Raw genomic sequence first — 23,965 nt, 5'->3', positions numbered from 1 at the left:
TATCCTATGTTGGTCTTGTCTTACCAAGTCAAGCTACACATGAAGGAATCATACATCACAACATCAAGCTATTCTAGTCTAACATGCTTTGATTCACTTTAGGTTATTAAGCCAACCTAAAATCATTCTATGTGAGAGAACCATGGATCTTCTACCATATTTATGCCTAAGTGTGTAAATGAGAAACAATACACAATAAGATTATATAATAATTGCTTTACCCTCAAAGCCCTAATATTGATAACTACAAGCCTTATTCTGAAGATTTACTTCTTACTTTCATCTTTATACCTAGTTTTGAAGGTATTCTAATCACATCCTTCATTAGTAGGTGATTCTAGTCATATTTGATCATAAAGGTTCAATTTCATCTTCACAAGTCATGATCCATCAAATGAACTATAATCTAATTCAATTCACTATGTGTTCCTAACCTTGAACAATTACTACACATGACATTGACTTTAGAAGATCAATTAGAATTCCTCAATTCCACCTCTCATGGCATAAACCCATAAAATATCAAATTCATCAAATAGACTAGGGTTAACCATAGAAATCACATGAATTCATCATAATATCATAATTCAATGCAAATACAATCATAATTAGGTACTATCCACTAGATTGGAATCATACTTAAACCCTATCCACAACGTAGAAGAAAACCCTAGCTAGAATTAGGATGTTGACTTCACAATTGAGGGAAAACCTAGGGGAATCTATGGGTGGAAGAACCCATAGATTATTAAGCTAACATACCTTAGGAAGATTCACCGCGAATTAGAAGTGAAAAGGCTATTCCTTGAACCCTAGACTTAACCTTCTTCTTCTTCTTCTTCAAAGAAGTTTTAGAGAGAGAAATATTTGAAAGGGAGTTTTGGGGTCTTAGATGAATGAACTAAATGAGTTAGTTTTAGGTTCTATTAGGCTTATATAGGTGGTTTAATAACTAACTAACCGACCTCCCTAACCCCTAACTAATTACCAATTAACCTCCAAACCCCTAACTAAAAATCTTATACTTAAAAACTGCCATGACCCACAATTCCACCACCCACGGACCGTGAGTGGGGTCACGGAGCATGCTGCACCTCCGTAGGTGCTGGTCAGAGGCCCACACTTGCAGTCCAAAGCAGGCCTTGACCCACGAACCCAACCCACGAGGCGTGGGTCCACTCAAGGCCAGTAGATGGCTAACGTTAGTTGCTGAAATTTGGCAGTTTTGGGGTCTGGTTTGGGGTCCTCTTCAAGGACCACTTTGGTTGGTCCTTGGGGGGTCGGACCTTGACGTTTAACCCCTAAAACCTCCATTCTAAGTAAAGGAATCATTTTGTGACTTTTAATCCTCATACCACACTCTAAAGCTCTTACGAAAGGCTCTAGAACTCTCTAGTTCAATGTACTAGTATCGGGGTATTACAATATCTCCTCCTTGGGATCATTCATCCACAAATAAAGATTCTAAACACTTCTTAAAGTCACAACTCTAAACTATCAGCCCATCATGCATGCACTACATATAAATGCACACAACCAAGGAAGAAAACTTCCATTCAACACTAAACGCATTCAATGCAACACAAGGGAGTAGGAACTACATCTACCAACCCAAAATACATGACACTCTATATCTACCCATTTTCAAGGAGGAACTAACATCTCCTTGATAAAACATGCTCAAAACACACTCATGGATCTTAAATGCAAATTACTCTCAAAAAGCATTTATTCAAAGAGGAATCTTTCAACTCCAAACTAAGGCATGCTCATTAACTCATCTCATGAAGTCTCTATGCAATTTGAGTCAAATGCACTACAACATGAGGCAAAATAATGCAAACTCATTTTCTTTTAAATCACAAGCTTTATGAACATGCACCACATAAGGAAATCATGGAAACATACAAATCACACATGACTTCACATAAAAGCAAATCAAGAGGAACTCATCATCTCAAGATCTTAAGTGCTAAATAAGGAATACAAGGAAAAAGAATGAGGATACCGGGACTTCTTATTGGCCCTAGGCCTCCCAAGTAACACCCTCAACTAAACCCTTACTAAAAGACACTCCATACCACATCAACTTGCCGGTGTAAGATCTCTACTGGTACTTCTAGATTAAAGAGGTTCTCATTAATCAACCCTAGCTCACAAGCAACCCTACTAACACTACTCAAGATCTCAAATGAGCCTACCAAACCGGGACTATACTTCTCATTCTCACTACACCTCTCAAGGTTTGAATTTCTGGTTAACCAAACTCATGAACATCAAGAACACTCAACATCCTTGCTATCTAAGAACATCATCTCCCCCTTGGGAGTAAGCCTATACGGACTCTTCTAAGCCTCATTTCTTCCAAATCCAAGGTCGGAAAAAGTCATCACTAAGCTTTTACTTCCTTCACCCAAGGTGATTCTAAACTATGTTGAATTTCACTTCTACCCTCCTTGGAAGAGTCTATTCACTGAACCCATCTAGGCATTACTATAACACCTCATTCATCAAATCTATCAACATACCTCAAAACTCATCATGACTAAGTCGAGTTCTACCATCAACTAAGCATAACCATAATGTAACTAATTCATACTACTGACAACATCATAATCTATCATCTCAAACCTATCAAGTCACATAGCCAATAAGTGGCATCATAACCAACCTTTCTCCCTCACTCCTTGTAGCATAAGCACTTCGAGTAGTCATACCTAAAGACCAATAGATAAGGAATAGGAAAGAGACATTTTAAAGTTAAACTTTATGGCACGACTTAGAGAATAAAGAAGTGAGATTTCTTAAGCATCCAATTGCCTCATATTCATAAATGTGGCGGGCTTTACATTTATGAACAAGACTCTATTAGACGTGGTTTGAGACAATCCTAGAACCATTCTAAAACCTTGTGCTCTGAAAGTTTGTCACGACCCAAGGGTACACCCTAGACGTAACATGGCATACTTGACCCCGAAGGGGTCTCATACAAGCCCTTACTATATCATAACATAAGATAATAGAAAAGTATGGAAAATTTAAAAACTTCATCCATACAATCGAAGTATTTATAAAAATGCAAGCGGAAGTCTTTACTACACTTTTGTCTCAAACCATCTATTAAAACTCTTGAATAAAACTCTTGGGACGCAGCCCATATAAAAGACTAAAACATAAAGAAATGACATAAGTAAATAATGGGTTTATCCTCGAAGCTATGAGAACTCACCAAATCTTCAAACTCTTCTTGCTCCTTAGAAACCTAGCCTCCAAAGGAACTCCATCTCTGAAACCCTACATTTGATTAGAAGGTTGGCAAAGTATATGTTAGTAAAAAATGTCCCAAGTATGATAGCTAGCATAACATCATAAGAGCATCTCAAAAGGGGTTAGTCAACATAAGACATACGCATAAGGGATCATAATATAATCATAGCATAATCTCCAACAGAGGCATTATAAAATAATAAGACATAGTTAATGAGCATAGGAGATACATCATGTTCATGGCATAGTCTTAACTTATACCTTCATATTTACATACCTCAACCTTTAGTCTTTCATATTACAAGAGAACTAATTCACAAGCCACGTTAAAGCATACTTGTGCAAGGCAAGGATAGTATCCCATAAACCATCCAAGCTAAGTAGCCCGTTTTGGTCATTTTTGGGCATAGTCCACATTCATAGTCAAAACTTAGGTTTTCATGTCATAAGAGCAATATACTCCTAAGTAACCTCAAGGCACACTTGTGCAAAGCATGGCTGGCATCCCATAGTACCACACACACTAAGCATATGGTTGAAGTTACTATATACATTCTACCTATTCATATGTGTCATTCTTGACCTACTTCATATAGACAAGGAACTACCATCTTAAATCAATCATATCTTGGAAGGCAACTATAGCAAAAACCCAAGCTAAGTCTATACTGTATAAGAGAACACTTCATAACTAGCTTCAAGTCATACTTGTGCAATGTATGAATAACATCCCATACTACTATCCACACTAAGCACCGCTTTAGGCTATCATACATACTCTCAAGTTGGGGACTACTCCCTCTTTACTATTTGCCATTAGTCATTTAAGGTGCTTCTCTATTTAGTACAAGGCAAGTCATAACACATGAATGAATTATATTTCTCAATTCAAGGCTACCAAGGAACAACCCCCTAATAGGTTAGACCATGGTATTATATTGCTAACATAACTATATTATGCTAAACTAACTACCTTGGAAGGCACACTAACATGCAAGTCCTAGCTACTCTAGGAAGGGAACAAGTGTTCCATCATAGCTATCATGAAATAGCCTTAGACCAACTAAGGCATGCTACCCTTACGAGCACACTAAGATGCGAATGCAAGCTACCCTTAGGAGAGTATGATTATCAATCCTAAGCTACCCTTAGGAGAGTGTAAGTCCTCAATCCTAAGCTACCTTGACTAACCCTAACTTAAGCTACCCTTGAAATGCATCTTACAATGCAAATTCAAGCTTTCCTTAGGAGAGTATGGATCCTCAATCCTAAGCTACCCTTAGGAGAGTATAAGTCCTCAATCCTAAAGCTACCATGAAATGGTCTTGGTCAAACCAAGTCATGTTATCATGAAGGTATCCTAATAATGCTAGTTCAAGCTACCTATAGAAGAGTATAGATCCTCAATCCTAGGCTATCATGACTACTCCTAAATCATGCTACCCTTGACATACATCTTATAATGCAAATTCAAGCTACCCTTAGGAGAGTGTAAATCCTATATCCTAAGCTATCCAATCTTGGTCTTGTCTTACCAAGTCAAGCTACACATGAAGGGATCATACATCATAACTTCAAGATATTCTAGTCTAAAATGCTTTAATTCACTTTAGGTTATTAAGCCAACCTAGAATCATTCAATGTGAGAGAACCTTGAATCTCCTAGCATATTTATGCCTAAGGGTGTAAAAGAGAAACAATACACTACAAGATCATATAATATTGGCTTTACCACCAAAGCCCTAACATTTATAACTACAAGCCTTATTCTCAAACTTTACTTCTTATGATTATCTTTACACCTAGATTTCAAGGTATTCTAATCACATCCTTCATTAGTAGGTTATTCTAGTCATATTTGATCATAAAGGTTCAATTTCATCTTCCCAAGTCATGATCCATCAAATGAACTATAATCTAATTCAATCCACTTCTATGTGTTCCTAACCTTGAACAATTACTACACATGACATTGATTTTAGAAGATCAATTAGAATTCCTCAATTCCACCTCTCATGGCATAAACCCGCAAAATATCAAATTCATCAAATAGACTAGGGTTAACCAATCACATGAATTCATCATAATATCATAATTCAATGCTAATACAATCATAATTAGGTATTATCCACTAGATTGGAATCATACTTAAACCCTATCCACAATGTAGAAGAAAACGCTAGCTAGAAATGGGTTGTTGACCTCACAATTGAGGGAAAACCTAGGGGGATCTATGGGTGGAAGAACCCATAGATTATTAAGCTAACATACCTTAGGAAGATTCACCGCGAATTTGAAGTGAAAAGGCTGCTCCTTGAACCCTAGACTTGACCTCCTTCTTCTTCTTCTTCAATGGAGTTCTAGAGAGAAATATTTGAGAGGGAGTTTTGGGGTCTTAGATGAATGAACTAAATGAGTTAGTTTTAGGTTCTATTAGGCTTATATAGGTGGTTTAATAACTAACTGCCCGACCTCCCTAACCCCTAACTAATTACCAATTAACCCCCAAACTCCTAACTAAAAATCTTAAACTTAAAAACTGCCATGACCCACGACTCCACCACCCACTGACCGTAGGTGGGGTCATGCAGCGTGCTGCACCTCCGTAGGTGCTGGTCAGAGGCCCACACTTGCAGGCCAAAGCAGGCCTTGACCCAAGACCTCAACCCACGGGGTGTGGTACCACTCACGGCCATTAGATGGCAAACGTGAGTTGCTGAAATTTGGCAGCTTTGGGGTCTGGTTTGGGGTCCTCTTCAAGGACCACTTTGTTTAGTCCTTGGGGAGTCGTACCTCGACGTTTAACCCCTAAAACCTCCATTCTAAGTAAGGGAATCATTTTTGTAATTTTTAATCCTCGTACCACACTCTAAAACTCTTACGAAAGGCTCTAGAACTTTCTAGTTCAACTTACTAGTTTCGGGGTATTACAATATCTCCCCCTTGGGATCAATCGTCCTCGAATGACAATTCTAAACACTTCTTAAAGTCATAACTCTAAACTAGCAGCCCATCATGCAAGCACTACATCTACATGCACACAACCAAGGAAGAAAACTTTAATTCAAAACCAAACACATTCAATGCAACACAAGGGAGTAGGAACTACATCTACCAACCCAAAATGCATGAAACTCTATATCTACTCATTTTCAAGGAGGAACTAACATCTCCTAGCTAAAACATGCTCAACAAACACTCATGGAGACTAAATGCAAATTACTCTCAAAAAGCATTTATTCAAGGAGGAATCTTTCTACTCTAAACTAAGGCATGCTCATTAACTCATCTCATGAAGTCTAATGCAATTTGACTCAAATGCCCTACGACATGAGGCAAAACAATGCAAACTCATTTTCTTTTAAATCACAAGCTTTATGAACATGCACCACATAAGGAAATCATGGAAACATACAAATCACACATGACTTCACATAAAAGCAAATCAAGAGGAACTCATCATCTCAAGATCTTAAGTGCTAAATAAGGAATACAAGGAAAAAGAATGAGCATATCGGGACTTCTTATTGGCCCTAGGCCTCCCAAGTAACACCCTCAACTAAACCCTTACTAAAAGACATTCCATACCACATCAACTTGCCAGTGTAAGATCTCTACCAGTACTTCTAGATTAGAGAGGTTCTCATTAATCAACCCTAGCTCACAAGCAATCCTACTAACACTACTCAAGATCTCAAATGAGCCTACCAAACCGGGACTATACTTCTCATTCTCACTACACCTCTCAAGGTTTGAATTTCTGGTTAACCTAACTCATGAACATCAAGAACACTCAACGTCCTTGCTATCTAAGAACATCATCTCCCCCTTGGGAGTAAGCCTATACGGACTCTTCTAAGCCTCATTTCTCCAAATCCACGGTCGGAACAAGTCATCACTAAGCTTTTACTTCCTTCACCCAAGGTGATTCTAAACTATGTTGAATTTCACTTCTACCATCCTTGGAGGAGTCTATTCACTGAACCCATCTAGGCATTACTATAACACCTCATTCATCAAATCTATCAACATACCTCAAAACTCATCATGACTAAGACGAGTTCTACCATCAACTAAACATAACCATAATGTAACTAATTCATACTACTGACAACATCACAATCTATCATCTCAAACCTATCAAGTCACATAGCCAATAAGTGGCATCATAACCAACCTTTCTCCCTCACTCTTTGTAGCATAAGCACTTCGAGTAGTCATACCTAAAGACCAATAGATAAGGAATAGGAGAGAGACATTATAAAGTTAAACTTTATGGCACGACTTAGAGAATAAAGAAGTGAGATTTCCTAAGCATCCAATTGCCTCATATTCATAAATGTGGCGCGCTTCACATTTATGAACAAGACTCTACTAGACGTGGTTTGAGACAATCCTAGAACCATTCTAAAACCTTGTGCTCTGAAAGTTTGTCACGACCCAAGGGTACACCGTAGACGTAACATGGCGCACTTGACCCCGAAGGGGTCTCATACAAGCCCTTACCATATCATAACATAAGATAATAGAAAGGTACGAAAAATTTAAAAACTTCATCCATACAATCGAAGTATTTATACAAATGCAAGCGGAAATCTTTACTACACTTTTGTCTCAAACCATCTATTAAAACTCTTGAATAAAACTCTTGGGATGCAGCCTATATAAAAGTCTAAAACATGAAGAAATGAGAAAAGGAAATAATGGGTTTGTCCTCAAAGCTATGAGGACTCACCAAATCTTCAAACTATTCTTGCTCCTTAGAAACCTAGCCTCCAAAGGAACTCAATCTCTAAAACCCTACATTTGATTAGAATGTACGCAAAGTATGCGTTAGTACAAAATGTACCAAGTATAATTGCTAGCATAACATCATAAGAGCATCTCAAAAGGGGTTAGTCAACATAAGACATAAGCATAAGGGATAATAATATAATCATAGCATAATCTCCAACATAGGCATCATATAATCATAAGTCAACATAAGACATAGTTAATAAGCATAGGAGATACATCATGTTCATGGCATAGTCTTTACTTAGACCTTCATATTTACATACTTCACCTTTAGTCTTTCATATTACAAGAGAACTACTTCACAAGCCACCTTAAAGCATACTTGTGCAAGGTAAGGATAGCATCACATAATACCATCCAAGCTAAGTACCCCTTTTTGGTCATTCTTGAGCATAGTCCACATTTATAGTCAAGACTTACGTTTTCATGTAATAAGAGCACTATACTCCTAAGTAACCTCAAGGCACACTTGTGCAATGCAAGGGTGGCATTTCATAGTACTACACACACTAAGCATATCTTTGAAGTCATTTCATTCATTCTTACTATTCATAGGTGTCATTTTTTACCTACTTCATATAGACAAGGAACTACCATCTTAAGTCAATCATATCTTGAAAGGCAACTATAGCAACAACCCAAGCTAAGTCTATACTGTATAAGAGAAAACTTCATAACTAGCTTCAAGTCATACTTGTGCAATGTATGAATAGCATCTCATACTACTATCCACAGTAAGTACCACTTTTGGCTATCATACATACTCTCTAGTTGGTGATTACTCCCTCTTTACTATTTGTCATTAGTCATTTAAGGTACTTCTCTATTTAGTACAAGGCAAGTCATAACACATGAATGAATTATATTTCTCAATTCAAGGCTACCAAGGAACAACCCCCTAATAGGTTAGACCATGGTATTATATTGCTAACATAACTATATTATGCTAAACTAACTACCTTGGAAGGCACACTAACATGCAAGTCCTAGCTACTCTAGGAAGGGAACAAGTGTTCCATCATAGCTACCATGAAATAGCCTTAGACCAACTAAGTCATTCTACCCTTACAAGCACATTATGATTCTAATGCAAGCTACCCTTAGGAGAGTATGATTCTAAATCCTAAGCTACCCTTAGGGGAGTGTAAGTCCTCAATCCTAAGCTACCTTGACTAACCCAAACTCAAGCTACCCTTGAAATGTATCTTACAATGCAAAGTTAAGCTACCCTTAGGAAAGTATGGATCCTCAATCCTAAGCTACCCTTAGGAGAGTATAAGTCCTCAACGATGAAATGGTCTTGGCCAAACCAAGTCATTCTATCATGAAAGCAGCCTAATAATGCTAGTTCAAGTTACCCATAGGAAAGTATAGATCCTCAATCATAGGCTACCATGACTACTCCTAACTCATGTTACCCTTGACATGCATTTTATTATGCAAAGTCAAGCTACCCTTAAGAGAGTGTAAATCCTCAATCCTAAGCTATCATATCTTGGTCTTGTGTTACCAAGTCAAGCTACACATGAAGGGATCATACATCACAACATCAAGCTATTCTAGTCTAACATTCTTTGATTCACTTTAGGTTATTAAGCCAACCTAGAATCATTCTATGTGAGAGAACCGTAGATCTCCTAGCATATTTATGCCTAAGTGTGTAAAAGAGAAACAATACACAACAACATCATATATTATTGGCTTTACCCCCAACACCCTAACATTCATAACTACAAGCCTTATTCTCAAGCTTTACTTCTTACTATCATCTTTATACTTGGATTTCAAGGTATTCTAATCACATCCTTCATTAGTAGGTGATTCTAGTCATATTTGATCATAAAGGTTCAATTTCAACTTCACAAGTCATGATCCATCAAATGAACTATAATCTAATTCAATTCACTTATATGTGTTCCTAACCTTAAATAATTACTACACATGACATTGATTTTAGAAGATCAATCAGAATTCCTCAATTCCACCTCTCATGGCATAAACCCACAAAATATCAAATTCATCCAATAGACTAGGGTTAAACATAGAAATCACATGAATTCATCATAATATCATAATTCAATGCTAATACAATCATAATTAGGTATTATCCACTAGATTGGAATCATACCTAGACCCTACCCACAATGTAGAAGAAAACCCTAGCTAGAATTGGGTTGTTGACTTCACAATTGGGGGAAAACCTAGGGGGCTATATGGGTGGAAGAACCCATAGATGATTGAGCTAACATGCCTTAGGAATATTCACCACGAATTTGAAGTGAAAAGGCTGCTCCTTGAACCCTAGACTTGACCTTCTTCTTCTTCTTCTTCAATGGAGTTTTAGAGAGAGAAATATTTGAGAGGGAGTTTTGGGGTCTTAGATGAATGAACTAAATGAGTTAGTTTAGGGGTCTATTAGTCTTATATAGGTGGTTTAATAACTAACTAACCGACCTATCTAACCCCTAACTAATTACCAACTAACCCCCAAACCCCTAACTAAAAATCTTAAACTTAAAAAAATTGCCATGACCCACGACTCCACCACCCACGGATCGTGGGTGGGGGTCACGGAGCGTGCTGCACTTCCTTAGGTTCTGGTCAGAGGCCCACACTTGCAGGCCAAAGCAGGCCTTGACCCACGACCCCAACCCACGGGGCGTGGGTCCACTCACGGCCAGTAGATAGCTAATGTGATGCTGAAATTTGGCAGTTTTGGGGTCTGCTTTGAGGTCCTCCTCAAGGACCCCTTTGGTTGGTCCTTGGGGGGTCGTACCTCGAATTTTAGCCCCTAAAACCTCCATTCTAAGTAAGGGAATCATTTTTGTGATTTTTAATCCTTATACCACACTCTAAAATTCTTACGAAAGGCTCTAGAACTCTCTAGTTCAACTTACTAGTTTTGGGGTATTACAGGTGTTGGCTCGGGGTGTGACATTATGCTCTACTAAGAAAATCACTTCAAAACACACACAAATAACACTCACACTCAACCAAATGCTTATCGAAAAAGTTATAAGCCATTAAATCTACTCAAAAGTACAATGGTGGACATTCATCCCCAATATATCACTATTTCAAGCAAAATTCGAAGCAACAACGATTTTTCCTTAATATTATGTCACTCAATATATCATAGGGCCAAACCATGTATTACTAATGAATGGGTTACTCAGAGTTCTTCCAGAACTAAAAGTTTCATGCTAACAAGTGGAACAAACAACACACATTATCATATAAAGCACAATCCACCAATTTAACACAATCCATAATCAAAAAAATACCTAAAATTGAATTTCAAAATCAAATACTAATCATATTGGGGTAATAGGGAATTTCAAGTAGCATGCTAAAGCCAAAATACTCCCAAAACAAAGAGACACACAGATTTAACATAGGGGAGCATACAACAAGTGGAAGTACTAAGTGGGAGAGTGTAAATTAAAGCTTTTGTAACAACAGAGATCCACAAATACCAGTAGAGAACAAGAAAGGTAGTGGCACTGACAAGCAGAAGTCCAGAGGTAATAGGGAGAAGAAGAGTGCAAAGAAGGAATTCAGGAGTTGATGGAGTTTAAGGATGAGGCTATGGAGGTTTTGAGTGCTTGTAATGGTTTAAAAAAGGAGAAAAAACAGGTATTAGAGGGGTGAAAAGGTGAAAAGGCGCGGGTCATAGATGGGTTGGGTTTTGGTCAACCAAGTTAGGTCAAAATTTAAAAAGACATATGTGGCACCTATGCGTGCAGATTATTTTATTCAATAGCTTGGCCAACTTAGGGTGATTATCGAAATCGTTATTTGTAGCACTCTTAGTTTGAGTAGATAAAAGTGGCATTCATCCAATTAGGGTGAAAAATAATTAGGTGAAATATTCTATTCGATAGCTTCCACAACTAGTACTAGAAGGGGTCGTTTGGCGTGATGGATAAGAGGGGTTAACCCCAGGATAATTTTTGAGTGCCCTTTAATCCACCATTTGGTTGCAAAGGTTGGGATAACTTATCCCAGGATTAACAATTAGCACTGGGATAAGTTATCCACCAGGGAGGTGGAATAGTAATCTCAGGATAACTTATCTTGGGATATATAAAGTATATAAAATAACAAAAATACCATTCTTAAACTCTCTTTTATACACCACTTTTATGACCTAAATCCCAGAGACACACCTTAACTAAAATAAAGTCCTATTAGCCCCCTGAACTTATTTTTTGTAATTTTGTACACCTTTTGTCATACGTGGCACACTCCATGACTCCATGCAATTGAGGCGAGTGGGAGATATTTGGATGTCACGTAAGGCAAAAAGGTGCACAAAAATACAAAAAAAATAGATTCAGGGGGGTAATAGGACCTTAGTTTAGTTAAGGTGTGTCTCTGAGATTTCGGTCATAGTCTAGGAGGATACTTGTGCATTTCCCCTTGTTTATACTTTGATTTCTCTTAAAATGTTCACTCCAATACTAAATTACATATTTTCAAATTAAATAGTTTATTACTCACTTAAAATTATATTATAGCAATTAAAATGTAGATATCTTCAAATTGTAGATAATTTTAATAATAAAATTTCTTTTACTTTAATAAACTTAAAATGGAAGTTTTATTTTAAACTAAATAAGATGGAAGTTTTATTTTTAAACTAAATAAGATGAAAAATTTATTTTTAAAGTAAATAAGAAGGAAATTTCATTTTTAAGCTAAATAAGTAGGAAGTTTTATTTTAAGTTATATAAGATGAAAGATTAATTTTAAAAACACACGGCACAATTATGGAAATTAGGGATGGCAATGGGGCAGGGCGGGGCGGGTTTAAGGTTGTGCGNGGGGGGGGGGGGGGGGGGGAATTGAAATGGGTTTTTTTAAATTAATGTGGGGCGGGGTGGGTTGCAAGTATATGTGATTTCATGTGGGTTTAAACTTAATTTTAATTTCTTACATGTTATAAGAGTGATAAAACATTATGTATTAAAATAATTTCTTTAAAACTACTAAAATATTCAAGATAGTAAATGAAAATGGTTCAATAAAAAATAATATAATTTCTTACATGTTTCCAATTGACCTCTAAAAAATAAAATTTTAAGTCACTATCCTATTAAATCAATACAACTAAATGAAAAAATGAATTTTTTTTATGAATTTTATTTTTATTATCAAACCTAACTAGAAAAAGAAAATATTAAAAAAGGGGGGGGGGGGGGAAAACGAAAAAAATTGTTATACGGGGCGGGGTGGATTAAAAATTATGCGGGTTAAGCTCAACCCGCCCCACCCCATTGTCATCCCTAATGGAAATGCATACACAAAAATATTTAAACTAAAACAAGATGAAAATTTATTTTTAAGAATGAATAACTAAAGCTTGCGAATAAAATGTAAAAAAAAAAACTAAATAAGGTGGAGAGTATTTTTGTAAACAAACAACTTATTCTTAGAAATTATGCAATGAATATAAGTTTAAATATGACAAACCAAACAAGCAATAAAAGTTACTCCCAACATAACTAATCCCAACATAATTTACCAGCATAAATAATTTCATCATAACTTGTATTCAAACCAAACGACCCCGAAGTGTTTACACCGTTAGTCATGTGATTAGTCATGAAGTCATGGTGACCGCAACCCTAGTTTCTTCTCTTAATTGACTCCATTTTTACTGAAATAATGATATTGTTACTTAGTTACAATTCATATCGAAAGACAAACAATTTCTACAAATCCCTTTTTACGAAAATAAATGGCTAATAGTAAATAACTGCATATGGCTTACTTTTTTAACCTATTCCCTATGATTGACCCCAACCTATTGGACAACTATTGTGTTATACTTCTTGATATGAGGTGTAATTTGGACGTATCACAAAGGATTTGATTGAAATTAAGAAAATTATATCCCTAAAATAGAATGGTAGTAAATCACAAAAGATTACCGACTCCATAAGCATATTGGTTAACCTAAATAAGGAAATAAATTATTCAATTATAGCAGTGTAATTTTCTGTCTCAATCAACTAAACTTGGAAGGAAGCATATCAGCCAGCTACAAGGAAAATCAACTGAAGTGACTAGAAAGAAGCATGTGAAGTTCAAATATCAATCATAATATATAAGCAAAGATTGTCTTACATCCAATGGAGGACTAACCCAAATATGAAAGAAAGTTATATTTTATTTTTATATTTTATTTTTAAAAAAAGTTAAATAATTTATGGTAATACTTTGACTTTTCTTCGGAGAAAATAAACCTCAAATAAGATAAAAATATCAGGACAAAAGTCTAACAGAAACCACATTAGTGATCCGAATAACTTATACAACGTTTGGTAGGTAAATAGAAAATAATTTATTCATATATAAAATTAGTATGACGTTTGGTTGGCAAGTTAGAAACGCGCATAACTAATACATGTATAAATTATGAGGGAATTTATGCATTATTTTATGCTAGATAAAAGGTGGAATAAATATAACATGTATAATTAACCTATGTATAACTAATACATGAATAAATAATATATAAATTCACTTACTAATACCTATATTACTAATACCTACATAACTCTAACTAGATATCAAACAAAACCCTTATATTTCTATCTTTACTTAAACGGCATATTTCTCTGTTTTGCTTCACTAACCTTCTTGCAGGATCATACCTAACTTTATACTTCCTCTGTCTCATTTTAAGTGGCACTCTTTCCTATGTAGTAGAGGTGTACATGACCGGGTTGGTTCTAATTTTTCAAATACCAATCCAAACTATTTGTGTTGATTTTGTTAATCTATAAACCAAATCAAACTAATAAGACTTGGATTTTTCAACCTCGAAATTTTTCGAGTTTTCTCGGTACAGTATCATACAAACATATCTAAGGTATTTCTTAAGAAAATAACACAAAATATGAGATGAGTGATGACACTAAAATATTCAACAAAAAATAATAATGAAATCGCATAAATAAATATTGCAAATAGTCATAATGAAAATTATCATAATTTAAAAGTACTAACTAATCATGCTAAAATAAATCTAATAAATATTAATTACATAATTAAACATCAAAAAAAATTAAAATTAGGTTATGTATTTTAAATGCCTAAACCAATGTAAAACTAAAGAACAATTATTCAACATTATTGTCATTCTTAGTGTTGAAATATTTTTTTTTGTTAGCATTAACATTAATTTAATTTTGATTTGAGTTTTATTAGAGTTATAAATATCTATGGATTATAACATTTATTTGACCATTCAAAATTATAAGTTTCGAAAACTTCAAATAATTTGTTAAAAGATAAAGATTATGAAAAAAGTATAAGAAATTTTTAGAAATTATGTCAAAGTAAATACTTTTATGTATAAAATAAATTTTAGAAATTATATATATAATGTCGGGTCAGGTCGGGTTGTTCTCGGGTTGATTTTTTTTAGTTTACACCAAACTAGGGATGGCAATGGGGCGATACGGGGCGGGGGCGGGTGGATTGAGCTTAACCCGCAAAATTTTTAATCCGCCCGCCTTGCTCCGCATAATATTTGTTTTTCATTTTCAACCCGCCCCATCCTGCCCCGCATAATTTTTTTAATATTTTATTTTTGCTAGTTAAGTTTGATACTAAAAATGAAATTCATAAAAATAAATTCATTTTTTCATTAAGTTGTATTAATTTAATAGGATAATGACTTAAAATTTTAGTTTTTAGAGGTCAATTGGGAAACATGTAAGAAATTTAATTATTTTTTATTGAATCATTTTCATTTACTATCTTGAAAATTTTTGTAGCTTTAAAGAAATTATCTTAATAAATAATGCTCTATCACTTTTATAACATATAAAAATTAAAATTAAGTTTAAACCCACATAAAATCACATATACCCACAACTCGCACAACCCCACATTAGTTTTAAAAAAACTCACTTCAAACCGCCCTACATCCCACCCGCATAACCTTAAACCACCCCACCCCGCATCCCCCGTTCCATTGTCATCCTTACACTAATCCAATCCAAGTATAGTCAAGTGTTTTCCCTACACCAAACCAAATCAAATCAAACCATTAGTCGAGTTTTTTCTGTTTGACTTGGTTTGTGGTTTGATTTGACTTTCGGTTCGATTTTGTACACCTCTACTTTTAGTCCGTCGAAAAAAAATGTCACCTTACTATAATTAGAAATAATTTAGTACTATAAAAAAATTCTTTTACTCTTAATAAAATAAATTTAATCACACAAATAACTAAGAATTATTTTAGAATACAAATTTTTAAAAATTTCATTTTTTTCTTAAACACAATGAAAAAATAACTAGTGTCACCAAAAATGAAAAGGGAGAAGTATCAGTCATAGTATTGAACTACTCTAAACTAAAAGGAAGTCAATTCACAACCCCCCACCCTCGGGTTGATTTTTTTTAGTTTACACCAAACTAGGGATGGCAATGGGGTAATACGGGGCGGGGCGGGTGGATTGAGCTTAACCCGTAAAATTTTTAATTTGATCACTTTGCTCCGCAGAATAGTTGTTTTTCATTTTCAACCCGCCCCATCCTGCCCCGCATAATTTTTTTAATATTTTATTTTTGCTAGTTAAGTTTGATACTAAAAATGAAATTCATAAAAACAAATTCATTTTTTCATTAAGTTGTATTAATTTAATAGGATAATGACTTAAAATTTTATTTTTTAGAGGTCAATTGAGAAACATGTAAGAAATTTAATTATTTTTTATTGAATCATTTTCATTTACTATCTTGAAAATTTTTGTAGCTTTAAAGAAATTATCTTAATAAATAATGTTTTATCACTCTTATAACATATAAAAATTAAAATTAAGTTTAAACCCACATAAAATCACATATACCCACAACCCACACCACCCCACATTAGTTTTAAAAAAACTCACTTCAACCCGCCCTACATCCCACCCGCATAGCCTTAAACCCACCCCACCCCGCATCCCCCCGTTCCATTGTCATCCTTACACTAATCCAATCCAAGTATAGTCAAGTGTTTTCCCTACACCAAACCAAATCAAATCAAACCATTAATCGAGTTTTTTCTGTTTGACTCGGTTTGTGATTTGATTTGGCCTTCGGTTCGATTTTGTACACCTTTACTTTTAATCCGTCGAAAAAAAAATGTCACCTAACTATAATTAGAAACAATTTAGTACTATTAAAAATTTTCTTTTACTCTTAATAAAATAAATTTAATCACACAAATAACTAAGAATTATTTTAGAATACAAATGTTAAAATAATTCATTTTTTTTCTTAAACACAATGAAAAAACAAATAGTTTCACCAAAAATGAAAAGGGAGAAGTATCAGTCATAGTATTGAACTACTCTAAACTAAAAAGAAGTCAATTCACAACCCCCCACCCCCACCCCCACCCGCTAATGTTAAATTATTATTGTTTTCTTCGCTAATGTTAAACGGTTATGTGCGAGTGTGTTTGTGGGCCATAAAGTAATTACTTCCTCCATTTCAAATTAATTAAATTGTTGAAATGCTTTTTATTTTTCAAATTAACTTAATTGCAATTTTCAAGAGTACTTTTAGAATGTTTTTTCAATTTTATCCTTCATTAGTTAGTATTGGGATAAGTTATTAATTAATGTTTAGTTGTTTTAATCATAAATTTAATAATACTCACTCCGTCCACAATTGTTTGTCAAGGTAAGGTCATGCACACCCCTCAAGGAAAATTTAATATAAGATGTAATTTGACTAATATAACCCTACTATATCAAGAATACCAAAAGTCTATATAACTTTTCAATTGAGCTACACTATCATTAAGGGCAGAATTGGAAAAAAATGATTAATTATTTTTTGATTGTTTAAATTGACAATTAATCTTGGACATTTATTTTTAGTATACCTGCCAAACAATTGTGGACGGAGGGAGTAATTAATAAGGGTAAAAATCGAAAGTTATGCCTAATTTATGTCTTAGTCTTCTGTTCTTAAAGGGTGTAAAACACTTCAACAATTCAATTAATTTGAAATTGAGGGAGTACTACTTTTTCCCTTTCCATGTTAATTACACTATTAGAAGTCGTTTAGTTTATGAGATAAATTGGAATATGTGAATAAAGTCGAGATTAAAGTATCGTAATTAATGTGAATAAATTTACTTTGTCAATCGTGAATCGTGAACCAAATTTAAATGATAGTTGGTTCACTAACACCTCTACTACAAGAGGTTTTTTGTTTCCCCTCTAAAAAAATGAATTAATCAAAGTAGTTAGTAAACCAAAATCAATTCAATGATTGTAACAAATATTTTTTGGAATTCAATCAAATTTACGTTAGGATTAATAATGGAGTAGGCGGGTTGGGACATATTTGAATGAAGATTTGCTCTTATAATATTACTCTAGTGCAACGGTTGTGTTGATAATTCTTTATACATTTCTCTATATTATAATGTCATCAAAGCTAACACCTTGAAATTTGTAGTTTTACGATTTAAGATCTCAAAAAGTTTGTTCAACATTTAAATTTATAAAATATATGGAAACACTACTCGGAGACCATTTGGTTTAACTTTAAAAAGTGAAAAAGTCAAGTTTAGTACTCCCTCCATTCCATATTAATTGAATTGTTGAGATATTTTTCATTTTTTAAATTAATGTAATTGTTCAATTTTCAAGATTATATTTAGAGTGTTCTTTCAATTTTACCCTTCATTAGTTAGTATTGGAATTAGTGATTAATTAATATTTAGTTATTTTAATCATTAATTTGACAATAATTAATAAGGGTAAAAATGGAAAAATATATTCAATTTATGTCTTAATCTACTTTTCTTAAAGGGTAAACACCTCAAAAATTCAATTAATATGGAATGGAGGAAGTAGTTTTAAAAGTTAAAAATGAAAAGGAGGGAAATACCTATTTTTAACTTTTAAGTTTTTAAGTCATTTTAAATTTATTTTAAGTTATTTTTAATTTTATAAAATACTCTAAAAACTAAAAATGACTTGAAAGTAAATTGATCAATTTTTAAGCCAATTCAAACGGACTCTTATTAAAGTTCAAATTTCACTTAATGCCTTTCTTTTTTCTTTCTTTTTTTTTGGTGGAATACTTTGACGGCCTATTTAAATTGTTAGTAAATTTCATTTAATTAGACGAATAATGATTTGTTTTTATTGAACACATAAATACTTGATAACTTATTAGACACATATGACTCAAATTTTGGAGATTTATGTGTGTGTTCTCAAGCATCTATTATGTAGATAATTAATAAAACACAAATGACATCTCCTTTAATTATATACATCAACCTCAATTAGAACAAATTTGTGTTTTTACAACTTATTGAAGCTAAGAGGGTATTTGGATTGGTTTAAAAGTTGGTCAAACTTACTTTTAAGTCAGTTTTTTACTTCTAGAAGTGTTTGACAAATATAAAAATAACTTAAAATAAGTAAAAAAAAAACGATTTATTATAAGTTAGAAAGTGTTTAGCAAAGTTAAAAATAACTTAAAATAAGTTTAAAATATATTATAAATCAAAAGTGAATTCGCCCCTACTTTATATTTTATGACTTAAAAGTCATTAAAATTTGACTTTTTTCTTAAGTCAATTCAAACAGGCTCTCTACTTACACGGTAAATGATCTAAAGTTCTGACTATTAGGAGTATTCTTACCTCTTATAAATATGTAAGATTTAATAGTTATAACCTGGATTGTTTTTAAAATCCTACGTATTAAAATAATAATCAAATGACAAATAATTGGGAAAAAAAATAAGTAAATGACAATTTAATCTATTGTAAAGTGTTTTACCGAAGACAAGGTTTAATCAACATTTTTAATTGTCTGTGTGCTTTAAATACAATATACTCTCCTGTTCCTTTTTGTACTTATCATAGTTTTCTTTTTTAGAATCCTCAATTTTGACTAATATTATAAAGTGCATTTTTTCCATTATATTGATAAGAAAAAACTTACAGTTAGTAATACTTTTCATATAGTTTTTAAATATTTAAATTTTTTATGTTAAAATATTAAATTAATATAATTTAAATTAATTTTACAAATTAATCAAATTGACTTTTAAAAGAGCACCATAAAGCTTTATGTTAGGATTACAAGTAAAAAGTAAACATATAAAAGTAGACAGGGTAAAAATTGAAATTGGTTCCCTCTCAGGTAAAGGTAAAGGGTAAGAATGAGGGAATGTAGACGTTGGTTGTCGTTATATGATCCAACATTGTTCAACGTTACACTGCTGCACTCAGTTTTCAGTACGCTCTTTTTTTGATATCTTCACCCACTTCCTCTTTTCTTTCTTTTTCATTGTTCTACTCTCTCCTCATACCCCTTTGTTTTCTTCCTTGTTTTTTCCTTTGTGGTTTTTCTCTATAATGGATGCTTCTGAAATGGACTGTGTCATTTTGGTGGAGAAGAAGGAAAATGCTTGTGTTAAGGCGGAGATTGATACTTCTGCTCCATTTGAGTCAGTTAAGGAAGCTGCAACTCGATTTGGTGGAATTGGGTTTTGGAAACCCACTCTTCATAAGTCTTTTGGGGATTCCTCTCAGGTTTGAGTTTTTTTTTTTTTTAAGGATGGACTTTGCCTAAATTTGTGGTTATTTTGCCTTAGAAATTACAAATTTTGTATATACTTCTAAAAGAAAATGTAGATTATTTATGATGAAATTTGCCCAATTATTTTTGAGTCAAGGGTCTATCGGTCTAACTACCCTTGAGGTAGGGCTAAGAGGTAAGGTTTGTATACACTCATCGGTTGTTGTATGTTTCATGAATCTTTTATGTGGTATTACAGAGACAGGTACAGCTGTGCCTAGTACTTTTTTGCCCTAGTAGATACAAACTTTTTTTTGTCTGTGTGAATATAAGGATATACTAATCATATTAAGGGCACCTCAATTCGTTATTACATTGTTAATTGTGTAAAAGCAAGCACATTGAGGCTCATCGTGTTACACTAGTTTGCATCTCCGTTGTAGACACTGGCGGAGTGACATGTATTTGAGGGGTGTCAACGGACACTCCTTCTTTGGAAAATTATAATGTGTAGCTAGGTAAAAACATTTTCTTATGTGTATATATTACATATTGACACATCTTGGCTTCTTCATGAATTTACTTCATTTTATTTTGACTCTATGGAGTTCGAAGATTTTGGTTGCTTTTTATTTGCAAAAGCCAATGAAGGAGTAGTTTTGCTGTCAAGGTCTACCTTTTGGATATTGTTTGGTAGTTTTCTAATTAAAATGCGACAAAATTTGCATAAGACCATGTTTCCAGTTCCATCGTTTAGGTTCGGGATGATTGAGGAGAATGTCTTTAGATGATGCCATTTTGATTGAAACCTGAGAGCATCTACTTGTTGAAGTATCACGATTGCATAATTGTGCTGCTATTTCTTTACCAAATCCTCCAAATGTCAAACATGTTAGTCCTATCTGTATTCTTCACGATGGTCTTTATTCGTAGACAATTGAATGAACCTTTCTAGTTCCTGAATTCCCGATCAAAATCCTGATGTGGCGTCCCTAACTTGCATGTTTTGTGCCTCGTGTTCAATTATATATTTTACTCCCTTGGATGTAGGTTGCTGAAGAGAAGTTTGACATTGCAAAAGTGGAAGAACAGGCTGTGCAGTTGGAGAAAGATCTCATTGTGAAAGAGAAGGAAACACTTGAGGTCTTAAAAGAACTGGAAAGCACTAAAGTTCTGATAGAAGAGCTGAAATCGAAGTTGCAGAAGGAGGCATATGAGGTCAATGCTACACTAGGAGTTGATGCCGAAGCTAAGGATGCACATCTTGCTGATGAATCAGCGGATAAGGAAAACAGTGAAAAAGTCGTAAGCAATAATCAGGACACAACCGGTGGTTTGGATCTATGTCCCTCTTCAGCTCCAGGTTTAATTTTATTGGAATTAAAACAGGCTAAACTAAACTTGACCAGGACGACTAGTGATCTTGCTGATATTCGAACCACTGTTGAATCATATAATAAGAAAATTGAAAAGGAAAGAATCTTGCTTGAGAAAACCCGCCAAAGATTATCTTCAAGTTCCTCAAAGATTTCATCTCTTGAAGAAGAGTTAAATAAAACAAAAGAAAAACTCGAGCTGGTAAAACATGCTGAAGGTGGTGGTCCTTGTGATCCTGTCGATTTGACGAGGGAGCTCCAGAGACTGACTGCTGAGACCGAGCAGTTTAAGAAAGTAGGAGAAGCTGCAAAATCAGAAGTATTGAGGGCTATGTCTGAGATTGAACATACAAAGACAAGGATCAAAACAGCAGAGATCAGGTTGGTTGCAGCCAAGAAGATGAAAGCAGCAGCTAGAGCTGCTGAAGCTGTTGCTCTTGCTGAAATCAAGGCCCTATCAAGCAGTGAGAACTCGTTTGCAACTTTGCAACGAAGGCCTGAGGAAGGAGTAACTCTTACCTTTGAGGAGTATTCATCTCTATTGTCCAAAGCTCAAGATGCACAGGAAGCTAGTAAGCAAAGAGAAGTAGATGCAATGATGCTAGTGGATGAAGCTGATGTGTCGAAAACAGAAATCTTGAAGAAGGTAGAAGAAGCTACAGAAGAAGTTAAAGTTAGTAAGAAGGCATTAGAAGAAGCACTAAGCAGAGTGGAGGCTGCAAATGAAGGAAAATTAGCAGTAGAGGAAGCTTTCCGCAAATGGAGGTCTGAAAATGGACAGAGAAGACGTTCAGTACAGAATTCATCCAAGTTTAAAAATCCATCCTCATCTCAGCATAGGAAAGACTCTGTCCTGGTTGATGTCAATGGCCTGACTCTTGTCAATGATGAGTTAAAACCAGTTCTAAAGACAACTCTATCAATAGGCCAAATATTGAACAAGAAGTTGCTTTTGACAGAAGAGTTTGAGAATGGATTTCGGGCTGGAAAAAAAGCTGGAAAGCGTACAGTATCGCTGGCCCAGATGCTCGGGAAACCCACTGGTGAGTTGCAATCAAGTCGGAAGGATGAGAAAGAGAACGGACTTAAGCATCATCTCCCTACAAAAAGGAAGAAGTTTGGTTTTGCTAAGATCTCTCATCTTGTGACTCAACATTCTAAGAAAAAGAAGCAGCACACTACAAGTTTGAGGTGTAGATCAGCTGAGTAAATTATTTCCAACTTGGTTTAAACAATGTGAATAACTTAGGCAAGGACTACTATCTTGGGATTTATCTAATCTTGATTGTGTAAGGACTACTATCTTGGGATTTATCTAATCTTGATTGTGTTAGCTTGATTTGTAACCTATGTTTGCTTTGACTAATGTATGATTCAGTTGATTGTGTAGATCAGCTTATTGAATTATTGCCAACTTGATTTGTACCCTATTATTGATTAGGTCAGGGACTTTCTTGTGGATTATTTAAACTTGATTTTATCCCATCTCTTTATTTTCTTTTTTTACCAGAATCAATTTGCTTCTCATTTCACATTTCTGTTTTAAACTTGATTCACCTCACCTACCCCTGGGCTGCTTCCTAGCATCAAAATCATCTTTATTACCTTGTTCTTCACAAGGCAGCTATGAGCTGTTTATATCAGCCTCATGGTCCCTTGTATAATTAGACCCATGTCAGCTCTAACTTTATCATAAATAAGACTGGGATATTTTTATAATTAAAAGCTGATTTTTAAATAAACTGTAAAAATAATTGAAAAAACTAAAAAAAACTCTGTGGTCAAACGCCTCGCAAAACCTAGCTATAAATACAAAAAAAGAAAAAAAATCACCTCAACTATAATGGCGGTGATAAATATGTTATTGCAGTGTGGTAATTGCGGAACACTGCTCAACTCCGCAGAAGAAGCCCTACAGCACGCCAAGAACACTTGCCACGCCAATAGGGATGGCAATGGGGCGGGTGG

The 23,965-nt window shown here is 34.4% G+C and overlaps 1 protein-coding gene across 1 annotated transcript; it reads left to right on the top strand.

Annotated features, from left to right (window-relative positions):
- The first annotated feature begins 20,359 nt into the window (after positions 1 to 20,359).
- LOC125871500 (WEB family protein At2g38370) lies at positions 20,360 to 23,285 on the top strand. The gene is made up of 2 exons (XM_049552105.1): positions 20,360 to 20,635; positions 21,672 to 23,285. The coding sequence occupies exons 1-2, from the start codon at positions 20,459 to 20,461 to the stop codon at positions 23,205 to 23,207; spliced, it is 1,713 nt and encodes a 570-aa protein (XP_049408062.1). The 5' UTR covers positions 20,360 to 20,458; the 3' UTR covers positions 23,208 to 23,285.
- The last annotated feature ends 680 nt before the right edge of the window (positions 23,286 to 23,965 follow it).

This window comes from Solanum stenotomum, chromosome 7 (genome assembly GCF_019186545.1).
Source record: "Solanum stenotomum isolate F172 chromosome 7, ASM1918654v1, whole genome shotgun sequence".
NCBI classification, from domain to species: domain Eukaryota; kingdom Viridiplantae; phylum Streptophyta; class Magnoliopsida; order Solanales; family Solanaceae; genus Solanum; species Solanum stenotomum.
Note: the sequence above shows the minus strand (reverse complement) of the source record. Positions and strands in the feature narration are given on the sequence as shown.